We start from the raw sequence: 25,654 nt of genomic DNA, 5'->3' as shown, positions 1-25,654 counted from the left end.
AAAAACAACACAAAACAAAAAAATAGTGGTTCAGAACTATGTGCGGAGCTATAGCACAGTGGTAGGGCATTTGCCTTGTATGCGGCTGACCTAGGATGGACCTCGGTTCGATCCCCGGTGCCTCATATGGTCCCTCAAATCCAGGGGCAATTTCTAAGTGCATAGCTAGGAGTAACCCCTGAGCATCACCGAGTGTGCCCCCACCAAATGAAAAGAGAAATAGGTGCATGAGAAACCATCATTAACAGTATTATAAAATCACAGAAGCTTAATCCAGAAAAAATTTAAGGAAAAAAGGATCAAGGTTCATAAGAGATACCCTAATGTTAGTTCACAAGAGAAAATTTTAACACACAGCAAATAATCATTAATACATCAAGGAGCTATAATTTTCATCAGTAGGAATGGTTATAGATGCAAATTTTATTGGAAATAATAAAAACATTGAATATTATTTTAACTTAAAATGTCGGGGGGAAATCACACTAGTTTCACACAGATTTACTATTTCAGATTACTACTGATTCAATAACCTTAGGCTCCTCACTTTAGAAAGAAAAAGCACAAGATACATACATGCTGACAAGTAAAAAAATAGACTTCAAATTACTTTTAGAATCTTCTAGCATATAAAATGAAAACATAAACATCATGCAGGTTCCTTATATCTGGCGTGTATGTAAATATACTTACAAAAGCTTTGTCTTGATTTTAACAGACTTTTGATTGAACTGCTGTGATTGTTTGATAAGCCCTAATGACTCCAATGTTTCTGGATCCAGGCGTTCCTTTAGAACTGTGTCTGAAACTAAATACTGCATAGAAATATTAAAAGTCATTCTTCCTTACCATTCCAACCATGCATTCACACGTGTATTAAAAATAATGCTGTTGTAAGAATGTAAATATCACATAACATATAATAGCATATATTAATATATAACATGTATATGGTATATATAATATGTATGTTAAGATAATGTATATTAACATATATTAACTGTTACTAAAGGCTTGAGGTACTTAGGTTGAATGGGGTTAAAACACGGGCCTCACATGCCTTAGTTCAAACCCCAGCACCACATGGTGCCCTGAGCATTGTAGGTACAGTCCCAGAAGCCCCTTAATAGACAATCCCTATTACTATAGGGTCAAAACAGTACCACGACTCAGGTCTCACATTGAACCAATGGCCCAGTTGGCTGAAATCACCAGGAGCACCACTTAAGAGACCTTCCCAAAAAAGACTTGAAACTTTAATAGCACAAAATCATGACTTTAATTATTAAAATTGGGTTTTTTAAATAAATATTTAAGCACCATGATTACAAGCATGTTTGTAGTTGTATTTCAGTCATAAACAGAATAACCTCCTTCAACAGTGCAACATTCCCACCACCAATGCCACCCACCCCCGCCTCTCCCCATCCCTGCCAGTATTCAAGACAGGCATTCTACTTCTCTCATTCTTTGATATTGTCATGTTAGTTGTTAGTGTAGTTATTTCCCTAACAGCATTCACTCCTCTTTGTTGTGAGCTTCAAATTGTGAGCCCGTCCTTTCAGTCCTTAACTCTTAACTCAGAAATACTATGTTTGCTGCATACTGGTTTAAAAAAAAAACCTAAAGTTCTGATTGAGCTGAGTCTATCAACTATATCATCTAACAATGACAGAAACACATTGTTCTTTAATAGAGCACTTCAGTCATCTCTGGGGTTCCTTTGAGATATTTTTTTTGTTCTGTTTTGGGGCCAAACCTAGTGGTGCTCATGTATCAGATGGTATCCTGTATAAAAGAACCCTGGCCTACCACATACAAAGCATACCCTTAGTTCATTGAGCTACATCTCCAGCCCCACTTCAGTCTGTTCTGATTTCTACTATTTAACTCAATTTCTAGTACGGTAAGTACATGGACATTGAAATTCTTCCACATCTAATGACACTTTTCCATGGTTAAAAATTTATAAACATGAGATGGTTTAACCAAATCTAAGTTCTAAAATTTATTTTTAACCTACCCCACTTTTCCACTGTCTAATAATGGGTTTATGAAACATCTTACACTTCAAAAGCTTTCCATATCATTTCTACATACTACTATTTATCTTTTTCTTAGCTAGGCACTTTAGTAGGTGAGAAATATCACCAAATGTTTATTATGTATAGGTTTTAAGAGTATGTAGTTTAAAGACACTTAAATAAGCTTACAAATATACATGTCTATATGCATATAACAGTATATCATAGAAATAACATCTAACTAAGAATTTTGTGTTAAAACCTAAATCTCATTAGTAGCTAAATGTTAACATAATACTTCATTAATATGATTTAGTATAAAAAGTTTTTAATGTAAAAGATACAGAAGATTTTAAACTTACCAAACATGCTAATACCAGTTGTGTAAAATAGTCTCTCTTGCTTTTTTCTTCTAAACAATTTGTCTCAATATCTAAAAAATGAACAAGGGTAGATGAATAGAGTGTAAGAAGATACTTTTTGTGGTGTTTTTTCCTGGGTGACACCCGGCAGTGCTCAGGGGTTACTCCTGGCAGGCATGGGGGACCATATGGGACGCAGGGATTTGAACTGATGACCTTCTGCATGAAAGGCAAACGCCTTACCTCCATGCTATCTCTCCGGCCCCAACAAGATACTTACTTTAAATACTAGCTGTTACTCCCCTCCCACAACTTCCTATTTTGCTCTCCTTCAGAGGCAGACCTGCCCACATCTGGGAGGGGTCTTTGGCTTCAGGTTTTATTCACCTTGAGAGGCAGAAGGGGGATGCTGGGGAAGATTGAGAGAATTCAGCAAGAGAGGTGGCTGGCAGAAATAGGGAGATATCAGGGCAGCTGATGAGAGCTTGCTTAAAAGGTTAGCCTAGGGGGCCAGAGAGATACTGCCTTAGGTGCAGAAGGACAGTGGTTCAAATCCAGGCATCCCATATGTTCCCTCCAGCCTGCCAGGAGCATTCTGAGCATGGAGCCAGGAGTAACCCCTGAACATCAGACTGTGGGCCCCAAACAAGAAAATGTGTATATATTGTTAGTAATGGTTTCTCATTCACAAAATTCCATCACTACCTCCCACAAAAACCTCAACACTCCTCCCTTTCAATAACCCCACCCACCAACACAATTGTGTATAACAACTCTCCTACAGTGATGCCTTTGGCCCTTTGTTGCTACCTAGCAGTATATATTTGAGTACCACATTATTATCGTATTTTTCCACTTTTCTTTTTTTTGGGGGGGTCACACCCCGCAGTGCTCGGGGGTTCCTCCTGGCTCTGCACTCAGAAATCGCTCCTGGCAAGCTCAGGGAACCATATGGGATGCCGGGATTTGAACCATTGATTACCTCCATGCTATCTCTCCGGCCCTATTATCGTATTTTTAAAGTCAACTCATATAATTTGTCCTTTAAAGATTCAGGTTCTCCCTCAAACAAATATCCTAACCACCACTTTACTTCAGTTTACTTTCTGAGAATTCAAGAGGAGTCTAAGCCTCCTGGAATTCTTCACTAATTTCATTTCTTACACAATGCTTTTTCTCTATATTCGAGACACTGTAGCACACATTCAGCTCAAGCATTTTAAAGAAATTTCAGAATACAATTTGTACAATGTACACATATACAATATATAATGTAAATTGTAGTACAATTTTGATCTTCTTATATCTTTTTTAAATACTATTTAAGTACCATGATTACAAACATGTTCTTCTATATTTTAATTAACATGTCTTTTTTATTTTGACCGTATTGGCTTACTAGGTACATATTAACATTGAATCAGGGAAATTCCCCATCACCAAATTTGTCCTCCCTCCATCCTCATTCCCTTCCTGCAACCCATATCCCCCACCATCACCCCCCGGGCTGCTAGAGTAAGTGGTCCCCTCTGTGTCTAACTTACTACTAGTGACCATATATCTGTTTGGTCCTGGCACCCTCCCTGTTTCCCCCTCTGAGAGGTGGAGCTGGATAGTTCGACATAAATTTCTTCCATAGGCTCTAATGTCTCCCCATTAACAAGTCTTCTGGTTCCTCTTTTAAAATTTCAAGAATACTAGCTTTGAAGGGTTAAGACTAAACAGGGTGAGCCAGAGAAATAGTCCATTGATAGAACACTTGCTCTGCACGCAATGCATGCAGTCAGTTCGATCCCTAGCACCACCAAGAGTGACCCCTGAAAGCAAAGGCACCCTGAGCACCACCAGGGCTGGCCCAAATATAAGACAAACCAGAAACACAAAGACTAAACAGGGCTTTATTCTTTTAACCAATGTTATTCTGAAGACCTACCTACCTCAAAAGAACCTAGGATAGAAGCACCCAGGTAGCAGATTCATCGATTCATCTTCCTCAAAATGGCTTTCCTCTTAACCATCGAAGAAACAGGGTCTTGACCATGTTAGGAAATGGTTTTAATAGGACCTCACTAAATTTCTTATCTGAGCTGTCTTAATAATCAGTATGGGACTATTAGTTCAACTATGCTTTGCCTTGTTTTCTTTATTCCTATGGTCCTAGCTAGCTCATAGAATAATTCTAACAAATTCATCCATTATACCTGATTCTCAAGTAAGTCAGGAATGAGTAAGTTCTTTAATTTCCATCTAATTTTACTAAACATTCCTCAAATATGTCCAACTAGTTCTCAATAACAACCACCACCTACCCCAACCCAAAAATTCTGGCAGTACATAAATTTATCAGGTCCTCTCCCCTTTCATGATTTTACTTTTTTAAAGAAAATTAGCATCTTCACTAAGAAAGTACAGCACTATTTCTCTTAAAAATGTAGTATTAAAGACAACAAGCTATAAGAAATAAAAATCCTGGACTCTAGCAACTGAAGTCCAAACTACTTTTAAAAAATCACTCCCTGGGCTAGAGCAATAGCACAGTGGGTAGGGCATTTTGCCTTGCACACAGCTGATGCAGGTATGACCCCCAGCATCCCATATGTTCCCCTGATTCTGCCAGGAGTGCTTTCTGAACACAGATCCAGGATTAATTCCTGAATGCTATTAGGTGTGTCTCCCCATCAAAAAACAAACAAACAAACAAACAAACAAACAAAAAAATCACTCCCTACCTTACCATAGCTTCTGTGAGGACTGAAAAGTAAAAGCTTAACACCTAGAATGTAAAAGGTGCTCCAAAACGACACCTATGTTATTACTATTATCATTGTGATGACTGGTACATAATCATCATCACTAGTTAACTGACATTAACTCCCATTCCCCTATCTTGATCTGGGGTCACCCTTGGTTTTTTTCTCCTGTCAAGTGTAGGGGTATATGAATAAGACATGTAAGGGAAATTTTCTTGCCAAGTTTACCACCTTGGGAGCCAGAATGATTCCACAGCGGTAGGGCATTTGCCTTGCATGCTGCTGACCCAGGATAAACCCGTGTTTGATCCCCAGCATCCCTTATGGTCCCCCAAGCCTGACAGGAGCGATTTCTGAGTGCAGAGCTAGGAGTAACCCCTGAGACCCACCGGGTGGAGCCAAAAAAACACAAAAAACAAAAAAGGTCACCTTAATGTTGCTTATAAAAATGTACTGTTGCACAGCAAGTAGGGCATTTGGCTTGCAATGGCTGACCCTGGTTCTATCCTTGGCACCCCATATGATCCCCTGAGCCTGCCAGGAACGATTTCTATAAAATAAGAACAAAATACTCTAGATTTGTAGAAACATTAAGACATGTGTAAACCTATCTTGAAAGATATTTTATTTAACACAATATGCTAATTTCTCAAACAGCACTTTTTACAGGTAAAACAAATACATACCTAATATACAGAATACGTCAGCAAGAATGGAAGGCATATCCTCACGAAATTCCTAATTGTAAAAACAAAATTAGTCATCATAAATACTAGAATAGCAAATCAGCAAGTATAAGTTTCAGACTTAACAAATCTGAGTAAAACATAAAATCTAAAAATATCCAACACTGCTTTTGACAAATAAAATTATTCAAATTCCTTAAAAAATAAAAAAGTAAATACTGGTCAAAATATTTAAATTTTTACATAATATAACTTGATAACTACAAAGCAAAGAGAACAGAGAATGTGCAATCACACCCTGAGCTATTTCCTCTCTCCCTCCCTCTTCTGCTTCCCCTCCAACCCTTTATTTTTTTTTATTAAAAAAACTACAAGAAGTAGGGTCAGAGCTAGGGCCTTGCATACAGCCAATCCAGGTTCAATCCCCAACATCCCATATGGTCCTGAGCCTGCCAGGAGAGATTTCTGAGCAGAGCCAGGAGTTAGCTTGAGCCAAAAAAATCTCAAAAGGCTAGAGCATCCAGGACAATAGCCTTGCATGTAGCCAACCTGGGTTCAATCCCTGGCATACTGTTGGTCTCTAGAGCCTCATTAGGAGTTATCCTAAGTGCAGAACCATAAGTAAGCACAGTTGGGTGTAACCCATCCCCCAAATAAGAAGAGGAACAACAGCAACAGCAGCAAACAAAAACAGGAACCAGGACAAGGCAAAGCATTTGCCCTGTATGTAGCAGGCACTAAATTGGTATCTGGCACAGTATATGGTCCCCGGAGCACTGGCTAGGCTCGATTCTTAGCACAGAGATAGGAATAAGCCATGAACACCAAAACAAATGCCACATACATATAGAGACCAGGGCTGAAGTAATAGTACAGCGATTAGGGCTGGATCTCAGGTATCCCATATGGCTCCCATGCCTGAGCAGAGGCAGGCGTGAGCCTGGGCACCACCCAGCATGACTCAAAAACAGCAACCGAGGGCCAGAGAGATGGCACAGTGGTAGGGCATTGCTTTGCATGCAGCCAAACCAGCAGAGACTGTGGTTCGAATCCTGGCATCCCATATGGTCCCCCGCCATGCCTGCCAGGGGTAACTTCTGAGCATAGACCCAGGGGTAACCTGAGTGCTGCTGGTTGTGACCCAAAAAAAGCCAATAAAAATAAAAATAAAAAACACAACAGCAATTGAAACAAAGAAAAAGACCAGCAAGCCAGAGATTATAATAAACAATGGACAGGGTGCTTGCTAGTCTTCCACATCACCATGCAGATTCCACCCTTGGCAACCCATACGGTTCCCAAAAGCACTGTCGGGTAATTTCTAAGTAAAGAATCCTAAGCATTACTGTATATGGACCAACCACCAAAAATACTTGAATGAAAGAGACCAGGAAAGGAGATAGGGCCATATGTTGCAGATATGAGTTCCTTTCATTTAATTCCTGGCAACACCAAAAAAAGGACCAAAAACTGAGTGGTGGGGAAAATCAATGCAAAAAAACTCCTTAGAAAATATTCAAAAGTAAAAAAACATTAATGACTTTTCCATTGATGTTTCATGTTATATATTGATATTTGGAGTATATCACGCCTATACAAAGCAGTATGTAAATCATCCTAAATTTAAATGCTGCAGTGCCAGAGAGACTGTACAGGGGTTAAAAATGCAACCAGATTGGGATAACATGATCCTCCAAGGACTAGCTGGTGCAGCCTGGGAGGCCCTGAGCACTGCCAGGTGTGGCAGTGGAGGCCCCTGAACACCATCTGGGGTGACCTAAGTAATCTCTAGCACTATAGGGCTTGAGCAGCAAGCAGATCACACCCTAAGGCTAAGCCCTTGCTCTGAAACACCAGACAAAGAGCTACGTAGCATATTCCCTAGACTTCCTGATCATTACTAAGAAGCTTTAAAATACAATTTAAAAAAAATAGTGCTGTGATCCACCTAAGTCAATATGAACATAAAATTAAAATTTTCTAAAAAAAATAGGTAAAATAATTACAGCATCTGATGCCAGATAAGATCAAAGTAGCAAAATAATGTATCTTTTGTATCTAAAGTTTCACATTGCCTATGGACTTTTTTAATTTGTCTTCTGAATTCCCACTCCCAGAAAATTCTAGTTATTTTCTATTGGTAAAGAGATGCTAGCATTTTAATTAACCTATTTCCAATGGCTAAAAAGAAATAAAATTTTAAAGAAAAACTGGCAGCACTAAGAAACAATATATATTTCAATGGTTAAGATATGGGACAGTGCAATAGGGGATTATGGCAAAGAAAATCTAGCTATATATACATAAGCATGTAACTACAGAATCAAAGTAAAAGGAACACAGTAATATATGTGCACACATGCAAAGTTCATCTGGACTATTCATTTTCAATAATGGAAAAAGTATTAGAACTAGATTGAGTAAAAACCTTAAACCTTACCCTGACTGATACACAATTTATGGAATGAAATAACCTTAATTGCTAATTGTTTAAGAGATAAACAACTCTGAGTCAGAAAGTACAGGGACTAAGGTGTTGCCCTGCACACATCTGATTTCATTCTGATTCTATCCTGGGCATCACATATGGTCCCTAAGCACTGCCAGCAGTGATCTCTAGACAGAGCTAGAAATAAGCATTGAACACAGAAGAAATATGCCACTATCCACAGCCCCAAAAAAGGCGGAAAATAATAGACTCAAACATAAACACTGCTGTTAGTAGAGAGGTTAGGAATAAAGGGAAATTCATATTGAATGCCCAAGACTCAAACACATCTCAATATGGGGGAGAAAATAATAAAAACTAAATTTAGAAGCTCCTTAAGACTATCCTTAGAAAAACATAAAAATTATACAAAAGAAATTATACACCTTAACAGTATAAGACTACAGGGGCAAGAGCCATAGCACAATGAGCTATTGCACATAGGTGACCTGGGTTCAATCCCCAGCACCCTGAGCACCGCCAGGAGTAATTTCTGAGCGCACAGTAAGGGGTAACCCCTGAGTGCTACTGAGTGTGTTCCCCTCCCCCCCAAAAAATTAAGACTATAGACTCTTAGAATTTCAGAGGGAAAGTCCATACTAATATAAAAAGTTCCAGTTCTCACTTCAGTAATACTAAGAAAACTTTTTCAATATGATAAATTTTATTTATACAAATTTAAAAAACAACCTAATCACAGAATACACCCTTTAACTTCAAACTTAAGCACTTATCTATAATAAACAATTTTTACAAGTTGAAAATTCATCTTCCATTGAAAATACTAAACAACCATGAAAGAATTTGAATTAGCATATTTTAGTGATGCCAGAAATCGAACCCATAGTCTCAAATATACAGCAAATAAAGCACTCTACCACTTAGCTACATCCCTGGCCCCAAAATAAAGAATAAAGACTAAAATCTAACACTCTTGGACAGAATTATCACACAAAAGCTTGTGAGGAAGTTAGTTAAATTTTTCTAAAACAAACAACAAACAAAAACCGGCATCATGTAAATACCAGTTATGAAATCCCAGTTTAAATCAATTTAATGATCAAGTTTAAGGATATTTAATTTATAAACATAATTGCCAATACCTGATATGCTATACTGGGAAAAAACTATTCTGATACTTTTATAGTAGCATTTTTAAATTAAGTAAATCTTTATCTCATTACAAAGGAAACTTTGATCTTGCCATCCCAACTAACCTGTTTTTATTTTCAAGCTAAGCAGAAAAATAATTATGTTTCTAACAACCATTTAAAACACTTTGAACATTAAAACATTACTATACATTTATATAAAAGCTACATATTTTAAAGAAATTTATATGAAATGAAGAAAAAATCTGTAGCAATTAATAAATGTAAACATAGATATACTTACACTAATATCATTAAGAACGTTAGATGCCTGCTCATGTTTTAGATTTCCTTTAATGACATGGTATGATAACTCATAGAGAGCTTGCTGGAAATCTATTAAATGTAAAAGAAAGAGTGTAAGGATAATCTCTTAAATATGAAATGTACACCATCTGGGAAGATTAGATATTTCCAACTTCTCACATTATAAACATTAAAATATACTTAAAATCTTTTATCTAGGAGATTTTCTTCCTTTTATCTTCACAAAAACAACAACCAGAGATTAAAAAGACTGATTTCATCAATTTAACATAACATAAATGCTCCAGGCATTTCCTTTGAGTTTTTTCTATATGCATGTATTTTATATATTCGTATTCATGGTGCAAACTACTTAATTATTCAATTTGCTTTGTTTTGTGGCAACACCCAAATAAGATCAGGGATTACTCCTGGCAGGGCTCAGGAGACCATGTTAGTTACAAGATGGAACCTAGTTTGAAGCATGCAAGGCAAGGGTCCTACTGTTCCTATTGTTCCAGTCCCTCACTTGGTATTCTTCTGTCGTTCCTCCCCCACCCCACCCCACCCCCAATACTATTATTTTGGTTTGGTAGCTACACCTAGCAATGCTCAGGGCTTACTTCTGGCTTTGTGCTCAGGAATCACCCCAGCAGTGCCAAAAATCAAACTCAGAATTCGAGGCAAGTTAACAAACACATTCAGAAGCATTTTTTTCCATGCACTGAAGTCTCCATGATATTCAGTCAGTTCAATCTCAAGATTACATTGATAAAAACTAAGGAATATAAGGAAACAGAAATAAAGTAGCTCTTGCGTGGTTGGTTCTGGGTTGAGGTGGGGGCCACATTTGCCTGCAAAGTTTTTAAGTTTTTAAGTTTGGTTGGTTTTGGTAGCAAGGGGGGCCACACCTGGCTACGACTAGCTTGTTGCTTGGGGTTTGCTCTTGAGATTTTGCAGTGCCAAGAATCAAATCTGAAAGCCCCATACACCAGGGACATGTTCCAGTCCTTTAAACAATCTTGCTGCCAGATAGATTTTGTAAAAGCATTCACTCTTTCAACCTAAGAAGATAGCTAGCTCAAAGATTTGAGCACATGCTTTGATTGGAGCACATGATCCCTGGTACAACATGGTCCCCTGACATCTCTGGGAGTAACTGCCAAACAATGCCAGGTGCAGTACTGGCATAGAATGGAAAAAAGTAATGACTCTTGGATAAAACAGCTGAGCATCATAAACAAAGTTCCCACAAGAATATGTTCCCCAGTGCCCATAGAAACTGAGGGAATTCTAACTTGTTGGGGGTAGGAGGCTTTAAACCACTCTGAGCTATGCTGAGGGCTTACTCCTGGCTCTCTGTGTTCAAGGATCACTCCTAGCAGAGCCATGGGTGGAACTCAGGTCAGCTGCTTTCAATGGAAGCCCCATACACGCTACTATCTCTCCAGCCCAGGAACTTTAAATTATAATCACATAAGGAGATTAATGAGAATGACTGAACTGCCTTGCTAACAATAGATGAAATAGGCGAGGTGGCGCTAGAGGTAAGGTGTCTGCCTTGCATGTGCTAGCCAAGGAATGGACCATGGTTCGATCCCCCGGCGTCCCATATGGTGCCCCCAAGCCAGGGGCGATTTCTGAGCGCTTAGCCAGGAGTAACCCCTGAGCATCAAATGGGTGTGGCCCGAAAAACCAAAAAAAAAAAAAAATAGATGAAATAAAACAGTCACAAAGTAGCAGAATAGGGACCAGAGATAGTACAGTGGGTAGGGGGCATGCCCTGCACCTGGGTTTGATAAGCAACATCCCAGAAGGTCCCCCAAGCACCGCCAAGAGTGAACCAGGTGTAATTCCTGTTCACAGGAATTAGGTGTGACCAAAAATAACTAAAATAAAAAACCCTGAGACTATCAGAAAAATCCCCAATTCACGGGGTTTTTGTGTGTGTGTGTGTGTGTGTGTGTGTGTGTGTGTGTGTGTGTGTGTGTGTGTGTGTGTGTGTGTGTGTGTGTGTGTGTGTGTGGTTTTTAGGTCACACCCGGCAGTGCTCCTGGCTCCATGCTCAGAAATTGCTCCTGGCAGACACGGGGGACCATATGGGACACAGGGATTCAAACCGATGACCTTCTGCAAGCAAGGCAAACGCTTTACCTCCATGCTATCTCTCTGGCCCCCAATTCACGTTTTTTAAATGCCTATTAGGAACTGGTTAGGAACCACTAACAGTACTCAACTTTTTATGCAACTAGGGCCCACTTCTGAATTGTATCCTTCCTGTGGTCCCCATGTCTTACCAATCGGTCTCCTACTCTCTTAAAATAGTCCCCCACATTTACGTTATGTTGACATGTAGTCCCTGGGAACATTCTAGGGGTACTTTATCTACAGAAACGGAAACCTGAATCAAAACTGCATAAATTAATAACAAGTTAATAAATATCCAGTAACCTTTAAAATTAAAATTCTCTGGGTACAAAGATAGCAGTGTCTATGGTGTTTGTCTTGCACACAACTGATTCAGTTCCAATGCCCCCCACCCCTGCATGTACTGGTATCCCAAGGAATCCCAGGTACCCCAGGAGGGATTCTTGAGCAAAGAGCCAAAATATGCCTGAATCCGGTGTGGCTAAAAGTAAAACAAACAAACAAAAGAAGGAAGTAACCAACCTATGTTGAAATATATGTGGTTTTAATGAGAATTCACTGATTTTATCCACTTAAGATTTTATTGTAAACAAGACCTAGGTCAACTGAGAAGTTTATACATAGGACAGTGAAAAGGAAAAAGTCTACAAGTGCTTTTAGAAAAAAAATTTTATTTTTCCTTTGTTACATTTCTGGAAATCAACTGAGATTCAAACTGAGATTCAAACTGAGATTCAAACTGAGATTCAAAAAGTCTACCAGTGCTTTTAGAAAAAAAAAATTTTTTTTTTTTTTTGGTTTTTTGGGCCACACCCGGTAACGCTCAGGGGTTACTCCTGGCTATGCGCTCAGAAGTCGCTCCTGGCTTGGGGGACCATATGGGACGCTGGGGTATCGAACCGCGGGGGATCGAACCGCGGTCCGTCTCCTAGGCTAGCGCAGGTAAGGCAGGCACCTTACCTCCAGCGCCACCGCCCGGCCCCCTAGAAAAAAATTTTTATTTTTCCTTTGTTACATTTCTGGCAATCAACTGAGATTCAAAAAGGCTGCAGAGATGGTACAGTGGGTAAGATGCAGACCATGCATACTGCCAATCCCAGCATCCCACATGGTTCCCCAAGCACCACCAGGAGTGAGATTCCTCAGTGCAGAGCCAGCAGTAACCACAGTCCATAGCCAGTATGACCAATAAAAAGCATATTAACTTCCAGACTCTTTGTGAATATTACTCTTCATAAAATGTTCACAGCAAAATAAATTTAAAAAATAATTGGGAATGTGAGGGCTAAGAACAATGTCTTAAAATAAAGCTTATCCACCGCTGGAGCAATAGCACAATGGGTAGGGCGGTTTGCTTTACACAAAGCTGAGCCGGGTTCTATACCTGGCAACCCATATAGTCCCTAGAGCACTACCAGGAGTAATTCTTGAGAATAGAGCGAGGAGTGACCCAAGATGTGGCCCAAAACATAACATAATGTAATATAATATATCGTAAAATAAAATAAAGCTTATTCAAATACAAAAAGAAATAGCTCCTTCCTTAAAAATGTCTTTTCAGGGTAGAGGAAGATCAATAGTACAGCAAGCAAGCCATTTGCTATGCATAACAGTTTGATCCCTGACACTAAATATGTTCTCCTGAGGCTTGCCAGGAATGATTCCTGAGTGAAGAGCGAGGAGTAAGCAAGCCCTGAGCACTGTCAGGTGTGCCTTCCCCCAAATATTTACCAGGGCCAAAATGATAGGAGAGAGCAAGGAGTTTGCTGTGCATGCAGTTGACCCAGGTTTGATTCTTAGCACTCCATATGGGCCGTGGGCTCAGGAGTAATCAATGAGTACAGAGCCAAGAGTAAGCCTTGAGCACAGACGGGTATGACCAAAAAGACCAAAATAAAAATGCTGGGGCCAGAGCGATAGGGCATTTGCCTTGCATATAGCTGACCCAGATAAGACCTGGGTTCGATCCCAGCATCTCATATGGTCAGTCTCCCAAGCCTGCCAGGAGCGATTTCTGAGTGCAGAGCCAAGAGTAACCACTGAGTGGCACCAGGTGTGGCATGCATGCATACATACATACATACATACATGGAAAAGAAAATACTTTCCACTCAAATATCCAAATGTTCTTTTAAAAGAACTCAGGTGGCTCTGGGACCAGAGTGCTAACACCATGTGTAGAGAGTTTGTCTTGTATGTGGCTGACCCAGGTTCGACCCCTGGCATCCCATACAGTCCCCCAAGCCTGCCAGGAGTGATTTCTAAGCACAGAGCTAGAGAGCCACTGGGTATGGCCCAAAACCAAAACCCCCTCCAAAAAAGAATTAAGGCTGGGACAATAGTACAGAGGTGAGTGGCATTTGATTTGTATGCATAAGAACCCAAACCCAGGGTGAGAGCAATAGTACAGTAAGTAGTGTTGCTTGCCTTTAACACAGCCAACTTGTGTTTGATCCCCGGTATCCCATATGGTCTCCGAAGCCCGCAAAGAGTGATTGCTGAGCACAGAGCCAGGAGGTACCCTTGAGTACTACTAGATGTAGTTCCAAAACAAGCAAAAAATAAAGGAACCCAAGTTCAATTCCTGAAACTGTAGCCCCCAGAGCACTACGGAGAGTGTCCATGGTGGTATCCATCAACACTGGATTGGGCAGAGAGCTATCTAGCCAAGAATTTTGAGTCCTTGGAGCTGGATACATAATATAGCAGGTAGGGAGGTAGGGTACTTGCCTTGAATGTAGCCAACCCCAGTTTGGTCTCCCAGCATCTCATATTGTCCCCCAAGTACTACCAGGAATGATTCCCAAGTGGAGAGTCAGGAATAAGCCTGAGCACCAGGTATGACCAAAAAAAAAATAATAATCAAGCCCTGAGTCTTTAACACTATTTAAGAGCACCTTCTACAAAAATATATTTAAAAATAATATATATATATATTTAAAAAATATATTTAAAAAATCTCATAGTGGGATTCGAGAGATACTACAGTGGGTAAAGCACTTGCCTTGCATGAATCCAGTCAATCCAATCCTCACAAGTGCATCTGGATCCCCAAAACCCATCAGGAATGGTCCTTTAGCAGAGCCAGCAGTAAGCCCTGATCACAAAGCAGGTGTGGCACATAAAATAACGGAAGCTGGAGAAATAGTACAGCTAGCAGAGTGCTTGCCTTGCATGCAGTCAACCAAGGTTTGATCCCTGGTAACCCACATGGTCCCCTGAACAATCAAAACGAAAGCATGTACTATCATATTAACATTTTATTTTTTATTTAAAGAACTGTGATTTAAAATGTTATAGTTGTGTTTCATAACTTTTGTGGGGGGTCACACCCAGCAGCGCTCAGGGGTTACTCCTGGCTCTATGCTCAGAAATCCCTCCTGGTTAATAAAGTGTGGAATGGAAGGGACAGTAAAAAAAAAAGAAATCAGGCCCGAAGAGATAGCACAGCGGCGTTTGCCTTGCAAGCAGGCGATCCAGGACCAAAGGTGGTTGGTTCAAATCCCGGTGTCCCATATGGTCCCCCGTGCCTGCCAGGAGCTATTTCTGAGCGGACAACCAGGAGTAACCCCTGAGCACCGCCGGGTGTGGCCCAAAAACCAAAAAAAAAGAAAAAAAGAAAGAAATCACTCCTGGCAGGCTCGGGGGACCATATGGGATGCCGGGATTCGAACCACCGTCCTTCTGCGTGAAGGCAAACGCCCTACTTCCATGCTATCTCTCTGGCCCCGGGTTTTATAACTTTTTATAAAAGTAAACGTATCTACAGAAAAAAGTCTGCTCTAATCTATTCATAAACATACACAATTAATTTATTCAATTATTTCGAAGTTACATTGGCTATACTATAAAAATTATTATTAAAAGATTAAGTAATGTGCTATTGCATCTACAACCAATGTAAGCTACATTTTAAAATGCTTTACTAAATACAATTGCTTCGTCACTCTAAATTCATGGCCTAATTTTATTTTTTATGTGTCTAATTTTAAATTAATGATGTTAAATAGTAAAATTCTTTAAAGTAACTAAAATTTATATCCTGTTTATTTACATAACATTTTATTAAGAAATCACATTTACAAATGCAGTAAACAACTCATTTGCTTTTAACGTTTTCTATGACAACTACCTTTAACAAGCTCCCCAGACACCACCTAAACATAACCAGCTTTAGTAAAAACACTGAACCTCAGTTTCTGGAAATTTCCTAGAATAAACAAAATCAAAATAACTTTCATTTCCATGCTGACATTTTTCTTTTGTTCATATTCTGTATAATGTAAAAGTTAGCAAATGCTGAACTTTAAATATACAAAATAATTATAAGTCAAAACATTATACAACTATTACTCAAATCACATAACACCCATATATAGAAATGCAGTATTTAATCCTACCTACATATTAATAGAAAAGCTTATATAATATGAAATACCAAGCCATAAACCTTGTTTTTACTCATAACAATTTAATAAAATTAGGATACTGTCTTAATCAATTCCAAATAGGTTTTCATTCATTAAAAAAATGAAAATATTTTAAACAAGCTAATTAGTATATTTATTAATATACTACTAAATTATATCATTTTATTAATAACATTATTATATATTATATTTATTAGTATACTAATAACTTACCTCTATAAGTTGAACTATCATGGCTTTTATTTTCACTAAGGATCCGGCATAAAAGCAAACTAGAATAAAAAGAAAGATGTAATCTGTATTAATTTCCAATCCTACCACAGAAGATCCTCGGAGAAAAATTGCAACAAATAAAATATGTGGAAATATATCAGATGTTCAAGTCCATTAGTTTATAAGAATAAATCCCAAAAATCTTTTTTTTGGGGGGGGTCACACCTGCATCGCTCAGGGTTTACTCCTGGCTCAACGTTCAGAAATCACTCCTGGCAGGCTGGGGGGGGACCATATGGGATGCCGGGATTGGAACCACTGACCTTCACTGACCTTCGCATGCAAGGCAAATGCTTTACCTCCATGCTTTATCTCCAGCCCCTCCCCAAAATCTTAGTCAGAATTGAAAGATGCTAATATATAATTTATTATTTTTTAAACTGGCAAAGAAAAAATCAGGCATTCATTCTCCTTATCATATATGAACAGGTCGTAGACTTAGGTCTTGAAAAAGTACAGGATTAAGGTGTTTGCCTGACCAGTGGACAGCTTGTTTCTATCCTGACATCACATGAGGTTCCCTAAACCCTGCTAGGAGTGATCCCTAAGCAGAGCCATGAGTTTGCAAGGACAGTAGGGTGTGGCTCCAAAACAAAAAAAAAGTACCTACTTGAAGGGAGTCTCTGAGAGATAAGATAGAAAGTACAATGCTTGCCTTGTACATGCTTGACCAGGTAGTCCCAGACTCAATATATGACGACCCGCCCCCTGCAGCACTTCAAGGAGTAATCCCAGAACAGAGCCAGGAGAAAGCCCTGGACACAGATAGATATGGCCCAAATCCCCCACATCCATACCCACAGTAAAATCACTTAATAGGCATTTGAAATAGACATTGAAAATATCTATTCAGGGGCCGGGAAGGTGGCGCTAGATGTAAGGTGTCTGCCTTGCAAGTGCTAGCATAGGATGGACCGCGGTTCGATCCCCCAGCGTCCCATATGGTCCCCCCAAGCCAGGGGCGATTTCTGAGCGCATAGCCAGGAGTAACCCCTGAGCGTCAAACGGGTGTGGCCCAAAAACCAAAACAAAACAAAAAAAAAAGAAAATATCTATTCAAAATTCAAACTGCATTTACTTTTTTTAACTCTTGGGTGGTTCAGCAATTTATTTGCCTTGCATGTATGAGACTCTAGATTAGATTCCTGGCAGTGCAAATAAATACTAAAACACTCTTGGATTAAAAAGGGATATAGAGCAATGGTAAAGAATCTCTCACATTCAAGTGAATTTCTGTCAATGGGTGTAAGACAGGAGTTGAACATAGTGGGAAAATGCATACCTATGTATGTGGCTTTGCATTGACTTTTTTTTTTTTTTTTTTTTGTGGTTTTTGGGTCACTCCCGGCAGTGCTCAGGGGTTACTCCTGGCTCCATGCTCAGAAATTGCTCCTGGCAGGCACGGGGGACCATATGGGACGCTGGGATTCGAACCGATGACCTCTTGCATGAAAGGCAAACGCCTTACCTCCATGCTATCTCTCCAGCCCCTGCATTGACTTTTAATCAGCAAAATACAATGGTCGCTAAATCATGGGGACTGAGTGATAGTACAAGGCATTTTCCTTATACTTAGCCAACCTGGATTTGATTCTCTGCAATCCAGATGGTCCCAAGTAACCCCTGAATATCTCTGGGTGTAGCCCCACCCTGAAAATGAGACCAGAGTGATAGGTTAGACACTTGACCTGTTATGCAGTAGACCTGAAGTTCAATCCCCAGCACCACATATGGTCCCCTGAGCCTGCCAGGAGTGATTCCTAAATGTAAAGAAAGTTGTATACCTGAGCACTGCAGGGTGTGACAAAAATTTTAAAAGACTGGCCTTCTAAAAATATAAACTGAAAAAGACTCTTAGGACCAGGAAGATATTTAATAGAGTACAAAGCTTTACATGATCCCAAACATCGCACAATCCACCTATCATAGAGCCAGGAATAATGCTGGAGCACCACCAGGTGTAGCTCAAACACCAAATCAAAACAAAAAATATTCCAGAAAAATAGTCATAGAAGGGAACTATTATAATTTGATAAAACAACAATTCTGAGCTTTTTTTAGGAGCAGGAATTATGCCACACTTGGCAGTGTTCAGGGCTTATCCAGGTTATGCTCAGGGATCACTTCTAGAGGTGATTAGAAAACCATATGCAGTTCTGAGAATAATTGAGTCAGCCAAAGTGCAAGGCAAGAACATTATCCCCTGTATTGTCCAGGCCACAATGGTAATTATGGTAGTGTAGACCAGGAACTCCCAATTCCAAGACACTTTGTATAAATAAGTACTATGTATTTATCCATCCCTCTGGAGATTCTTCCTGATATATATATATATATATATATATATATATATATATATATATATATATATATATATATATATATTGAGTTCTAGACCGTACTATGGCCCTTCCTGATACCTGGCCCCCAAAACACTTCCTGGACTTCTGATAAATCTGAACTGCATCTTTCGTTTTCTTTTCTATTGTACTAATAATGCAAATCATGGTACTTTAATATAAAGTTTTGGGTTTTTTTTTTTTTTGGTTTTTAGCCCACACTTGGTGACACTCAGGGGGTTACTCCTAGCTTGGGGGACCATATGGGATGCCGGGAGATCGAACTGCAGTACAACCTAGGTCAGCACATGCAAGGCAAATGCCCTACTGTTTGTGCCACGGCTCCAGTACCAGTTAATAGTTTTAAATCTCAAAATAAGCTAAGGAAGCTGGCTGGCACCTAGGCACCTGTGTCAAGGTAGTAGCACCAAACATTCTTCACTGAACTCTTCTAAGAAATAAGAAACTAAGAAATAGGGGCCGGAGAGATAGCATGGAGGTAAGGCGTTTGCCTTTCATGCAGGAGGTCATCAGTTCGAATCCCGGCACCCCATATGGTCCTCTGTGCCTGCCAGGAGCAATTTCTGAGCGTGGAGCCAGAAATAACCCCTGAGCACTGCCGGGTGTGACCCAAAAACCACAAAAAAAAAAAAAAAAAAGAAACTAAGAAATAAAAGGAGGAGCTGGAGCAATAGTACAGCAAGTAGGGCACTTGTCTTGTACACAGGCAACCGGGCTTGATTCCCAATACCCCATAGGGTCCTCCAAAACCCACCAGCAGTGAACTCTGAGCATAGTGCCAAGAATCCCTGTGCACTAACAGGTGTGAAAATACAAAAAAAAAGTCAAAAGAAAGAGGACTGAAAAGACAATGCAGATAATCCAAGTTAAGATTCCTAAGCCTGCCAGGAGTTGTTGTTGTTGTTTTGTTTTTGTGTCACACCCAGTGACACTCAGGGGTTACTCCTGGCTGTAGGCTTATAAATTGCTCCTGGCTGGGGGATGCCAGGGATGGAACGCAGGTTTGTCCTGGATCGGCCGTGTGCAAGGCAAACACCCTATCGCTTGGGAGCCCAGGAGTGATTCTTGAGAGTGGTGCCAGAAGTAATCCCTAAACTTAACTGAGTGTGCCCCAAAAATCAAAAAAAAAGTCACAGAAAAGGAAAAAAGCCAGTGTCATGTCACCAAACTGTTTCACTAACATTTTTTAATTATAATTTTTATTTTGACCAAAGTGGATTACAAATCTTTCACAGTAATATTTTAGGTACATATTAACATGAACCAGGGAATTCCCATCACCAAAGTTGTCCTCCCTTGCCCCCACCCCACCCTGTTCCCAGTTTGCATCCCTATCCCTCTCCCTTAGCCCCCGGGCTGCTAGTATAAGTGTCTAACTTGTTGTAGATTGGGTATCGATTCTTCACTAGCACTTTTTATGACCACTCACAAAACTCTAAGAGTGGCTGTAATAAGAGTGGCACCAGCAAAACTGCAATAGGAAGCCCCAGGTATTCCTTCCTCCTTAATACACATACAAATTATCTTTATGACAAATTCAGCAATCATTTTAAGTACACAATAACCAGCTACATCAAAATCAGTAGAAAATCTGGGCTACCCCCTCACAATAGTCCTTTCTCCTGGCACCACACCACCAACTGTAAGCTGATTCCTAGCCCACAAATTCTCCCTGAGGAGAAAAGCAGTGTGTATTTAACATTCTGACCAGTAGACAGAAGGGTGGGAGATGGGAAAGTGGGTGGTTGCTTGAGGGACTAGTTTCCTTCTCAAACATCTTACAACAAAGATTCTGTCAGTGTTTCTCAATTCTTTTCCAACCAAGAACCTCTTCCAACCTGTTTTCTTTCTGTGGCCCCCTGTACTAGTTTCAGTACCTAGCTATAAAATTTTCACTCAAGGAGTGCCCCTCCCACTTCAGGGTATGTTAGTGGCTTCTAGGGGAGTTGACAAATGCTGCTCTGTATGGCCAGGATCTGCTGAGAACAAAAGATATGGCTGGCAAGCTGCAGCTAGCTAAAATACTAGTGCAACAGTAACCAATACAGTATAGCAGCCCCCATCATTTAAGGGTCTGTGTGTATCAGGGGGAATGGTTTGTCTAGCCTGACTTAAGATTGGGCTTTTTAAACTTTTTACACTCAATACCCATTTTCCACCCAAGAAAGGAAACATGGATATGCGAGAGAAACTGTAAAAAGAATAAAGACTGTGGCTGTGGCCACAATCCTACTTTTGGTTTTGGGCTGCACCTGGCTGTGTCCAGAGGATACTCTCTGCTCTGCACACAGGAATCACTGCTGGCACTGCTCAGGGGACCATATGAAATACTGGGGATGAAACCCAGGTCAGGCACACAAAAGAAAAGAGTCCTAACCACTTGGACTATGTAGCTCTCACCCACAAAATTGGTTTGAATCCAGGCAGTGTATATGGTCCCCCAGAACAGGACCAGAACTGATCCCTGAGCACAAATAGCCCTGAGCACCACAAGTTATTCCCCAAAACAAAAAAATACAACATAGGCAAGTGCTGCAAGAAACACTTTGTATGGTTGATTTTTAATTAAATTTCATAAGTTTATAAACATTTATATACAATGCATTTATAAACATTGTAGTATGATGATACTAATTATATTAAGTATTGAAAGGAAAAAATACACTCCAAACATGATTATTTCCAGAAAAGTTGTCCTCTGAAAATTGGGACCAACTTGCTAGATAAGCAAAATATCAATGAAATCATCAAATCAGGAATTCCAGAGACACAGCTAAAAGGGCTTTAGTGCAAGTTTAAACACTGGAACCCCAGTTTCAATCATTGGCACTACATAGTCCCTCTGAGCACCTTCAGGAAAGGGCCTTGAGAAATTCCCAAATATCACTTTGCAGCTAAAAAATAGATGTAGTAAATATGCAGTGTTTGTATACAATTGAAATTATTAACAGAATAAATGCTATAACTATAAAACATTGTATACATGCACCAATTTAACAAGGAAAGTAACTTAAAATGAGAAAGACAAGGCACTAGGGATGTGGCACAACACTAGTCTTGCATACACGAGACCTTGGGCTGTCTCCAGCACAAGACAGGGCAGGAGACAAAAAGTAGGAAGGTAAGAAGAAGCAAAAGGGCTCATCTCCTTCAAGGGATGGCCCTGGCTGGCCAGAATGGGGTCTTGTTGTCAGACGAATTAAAGTATCAACTTTATTCAACTTTATTTCCAGTTGTGTGGTCTAGTCCTTCTACTCCAGACCCTAACATTTGGGGTCTCTCCTGGGATTGAATGTCGATGACTCTGTCACCAGGAAGGCTCCTAGGTTCCATGAATTCACTGGGACAACCTTGAGGGAAGCCACCGAAGTGGAATGGTCTGAGTGAGGAAATCAGAGATCTTCTAGGAGTTTCTGGATCTGCACCGACTGACCACAGCCTGGGCTCTGCTCTCAGCCTCAAGGAAAGTTCCAGAGTCAGGATCTCTCCCAACCCTGAAGAGGGGTAGGTCAGGCAACCTCAGGATACTTTTACAGAGGGTATGATGCCCAAGGCCATCCTTCAGATCATCGTGCTGAACTGACCACCTCATCTTTACATCAGCCACATCTGGGTGACCGTGACATGACAGGTAAAATACTAGTGCCTTTACTGGTCAATAAAACTTTTTATTGACCAATCCTCAGAAATTCTCTGTAAATAATGGGGTGTCCCAGATGGAGATTTCTCCAATATTGCTGTGTTTATGCAAAAGAACAAGCCAATTACTCAATTATCTTGCCAAGGTTTAAGGTGACGGTGTAGAGAAAAACTATTTTCTGTAGCTGATTAAAATTAAATGTATTCTAGTGAGCCTAAATTAAGGCCTACTTCTTTTGGGTAACCTATGTTACTCAATGTAACTTACTGGTTGTAATAGACCAGATCATGAAGAACTAAAAGCTGTAAATGCAATCTTTAGTCTGGCTAGAACTTTACCAGCGAAAACTTAGCCTGGACAGAAGTAGTAACTCAGCTGTGTTTATTGATAATGCTATGATGCTTTCATTTCTGTTGTCTAACTTCTGTGCTACTGTTACAGATAAGGACAGAGCTGTACCATTTACTGCTCCAGGGCCTGATTAGTTTAAGTAATATTCCCGTCTAATTGATCCGATCCTTCTCAAGTGTTGAAACTGCAGAACTGAACCACTTAACTGCTCATTTGCGGTAGCATGCGATTTCACCCCTTTTTAGGGAGAGACTACAGTCCTTTGCCAGTCTGAAGAAATTATAGAAACACACCTTTGGCCACATTCACTTTTAATGACTTCTAAGATGGTGAAATCTCTAGAAAAAATATGGAGCAGAAAGGTAATCAGGACAGCTTCCAGGGGAATAAGGGCAAAGAAGGGCTACGGGGATTCAACAAGCCAAGGCCATTTATAATTGGAAATTACACTATGCCTATCTATCCCAGAGGTTGGGGCAAGTAGCAAGAATTAACTGGACACTGACATTTAACAAGAATAGGTGGTTTAAGGAAAGGAGCAAAAATTATGGCTTCCCTTGGTACTGTTAAGGGTAAGAGAATTATCACTGGGAATGGGATTTCTTCATCTCTGTCTGACCCAGTGCAGGAAAGGCAACTGAGTTTAGGGATCTATGTTGTTCTCTCAATCCCAACAGCTGTTTAAGTTGCAGAATTGAAGAGGAAACAGGAACCTCTTTTTACTTTAAGGTGGAATCAATCTGAATAAGGACCCCCTGCAGATCCAGCTGTCTCAGCCCACAAGACCAGGACAGAAGACAGATAGTCCAGGTGCTCCTGCTTACTGTGGCCATGACTGTGCAGTGACTGCAGAACGACCAGCAAGAATGAACACCCTCTTACCCAGACTGTGGATCGGGTTTGTGGGTCAGACTGTCACCCTCCCCTAAACTTTGACTTGGTGTGATTTGTTTGGTGTTTATGGTTGTGCTCTACAAAATCTGCTCCTACTGAGATGTAAGTGTTAAAAGAAAAGGATACCAATCCATGGGTTTGGTACTGAGATAGGGAAGTTGCCCCAAGAGCATTCTCATTTTATGCTTGTACAGAACGAAGCTCCCCAAAATGTGGGGAGAGGGATTTTTTTTTTGGTTTTAGGGCCACACCCAGCAGTGCTCAGGGGTTACTCCTGGCTGTCTGCTCAGAAATAGCTCCTGGCAGGCACGGGGGACCATATGGGACACCAGGATTCAAACCAACCGCCTTTGGTCCTGGATCGGCTGCTTGCAAGGCAAACACCGCTGTGCTATCATGGATTTTCTCAAGGTATAAGCATGTGTCAGGGAAGCCAACTGGCAGCACAGAGGGAGCTAGAACCTGAGGCTAAGGATGGAGGTCTCAGCAGAGTTTTGGGAGTGCTGTTAACTTGAGCTGTCTGGCCCAAATATTAGCAGGGCCTTCAAGAGAATGTACCCATACTAACTCTAGAAGGGAGCATCAGTTAAGGCAAATAAGGAGAGGGTCAGCAGCTTAACTGCCTTAGGTGCCAGTGTAAGCCCCATAACCCAACTCAGGACCATAATAATGAAAGCAGTGGTCCAAACACTCTGGCTGCCCCTGGACTGAGGGGAGGACCTCCCTGCAGGGAATACAAGGCTTGGGCATGTGCCTCTTACCCACCCCTGGAGGAGCCACCAAGGTCCCCTCCCCTTACCTGGAATATTGATTGCAATGGGACTGTAAAGGCCAATATAGTTGCATGGGGAAATAATACCCATCAAGGCTAAATGGGATATGACTTTGTGTATCAAGTGTCTATTTTCCACCGTTTTCTGCAAACCCAGATAAGGTTTTGGTTGGTTTTCTTTTGGGGGGGAATCATACCCAGCAGCACTCAGGGGTTACTCCTGGTTCTACGCTCAGAAATCACTCCTGGCAGGCTTGGGGGAGGGACCATATGGGATGCCGAGATTCAAACTACCATCCTTCTGCATGCAAGGCAAACACCCTACCTCCATGCTATCTCTCCAGCCCTGCCAGGCCCAGATAAGTTTTACATCATTCTCTCACCCTAGGTGTCATACAGAAAAGAAGTTGAACTCTCCCATCAAGTGGATGATCAGGATGTTAGAAGTTGCTTTCCAGAATAGGCGGGAATAGACCTAGGCTCTGGGGAAACACTGTTTCTATGCTAACAAAACCAGGGTCTTTCTTGAAACACCAGTAGCAGGTAAAGGCTAGTTTTCAGGAGCAGTAAAGGCAACAGAAAGGCTCTGCCTCCTGTTATGAACAGTGGTTTGATCAATCATCCTGGAAAATATTCCTTGATAACAGCCCTGGCTAGGCCACTGTTCATTTTTTAATGATCCTCTCAGTAGGTTCTTGCATAATTAATTTCCTTACCTGCTTTACAGGCAAGCATAAGTGCAGTTAAGATGCTTGTGCTAAGGTCCCAGTGTGTGCCCACAAGTAGGGACAAAGATGAGGAATCTCAAGGAGTCAAAGATTTGACTCAGGTGCATAAAAAGAAGAGGGAATGTTGGGACCTGAATTCTGAATGAGGGACACCATTTTGTAAAAGCCACATGGCAGGCTTCTTCTCAAGTTCTGAGCAGGAAGAGACTCCATCTTTTAAGAACCATGTGGTGTAAAGCCTATTTCCATAGACCCCACCCCAAGCTACCTGGCCATACCAGATAACCTATCAGGGAAGGACAAGGGAGTCGTAGGAAGGTACTCCTAGACAACAGCCAATCTTTTTTAAGT

General features: G+C 40.5%; 1 protein-coding gene across 1 annotated transcript in view; it reads right to left on the bottom strand.

The window, feature by feature from the left end:
• The window catches only part of THOC2 (THO complex subunit 2), a 131,658-nt gene that overhangs the window by 91,422 nt on the left and 14,582 nt on the right, over positions 1 to 25,654 (bottom strand). Inside the window, exons 2-6 of the mRNA XM_049767072.1 lie at positions 16,499 to 16,557; positions 9,706 to 9,797; positions 5,823 to 5,874; positions 2,387 to 2,457; positions 694 to 815 (exon numbers count right to left, since the gene is read on the bottom strand). Coding sequence (XP_049623029.1) covers positions 694 to 815; positions 2,387 to 2,457; positions 5,823 to 5,874; positions 9,706 to 9,797; positions 16,499 to 16,557 — 396 coding nt within the window. The remainder of the gene's footprint in view (positions 1 to 693; positions 816 to 2,386; positions 2,458 to 5,822; positions 5,875 to 9,705; positions 9,798 to 16,498; positions 16,558 to 25,654) is intronic.

The sequence above is a fragment of the Suncus etruscus genome, chromosome X, assembly GCF_024139225.1.
Source record: "Suncus etruscus isolate mSunEtr1 chromosome X, mSunEtr1.pri.cur, whole genome shotgun sequence".
NCBI lineage: Eukaryota > Metazoa > Chordata > Mammalia > Eulipotyphla > Soricidae > Suncus > Suncus etruscus.
The sequence above is the reverse complement of the archived record's forward strand: the minus strand, read 5'-3'. Positions and strand labels throughout refer to the sequence as shown.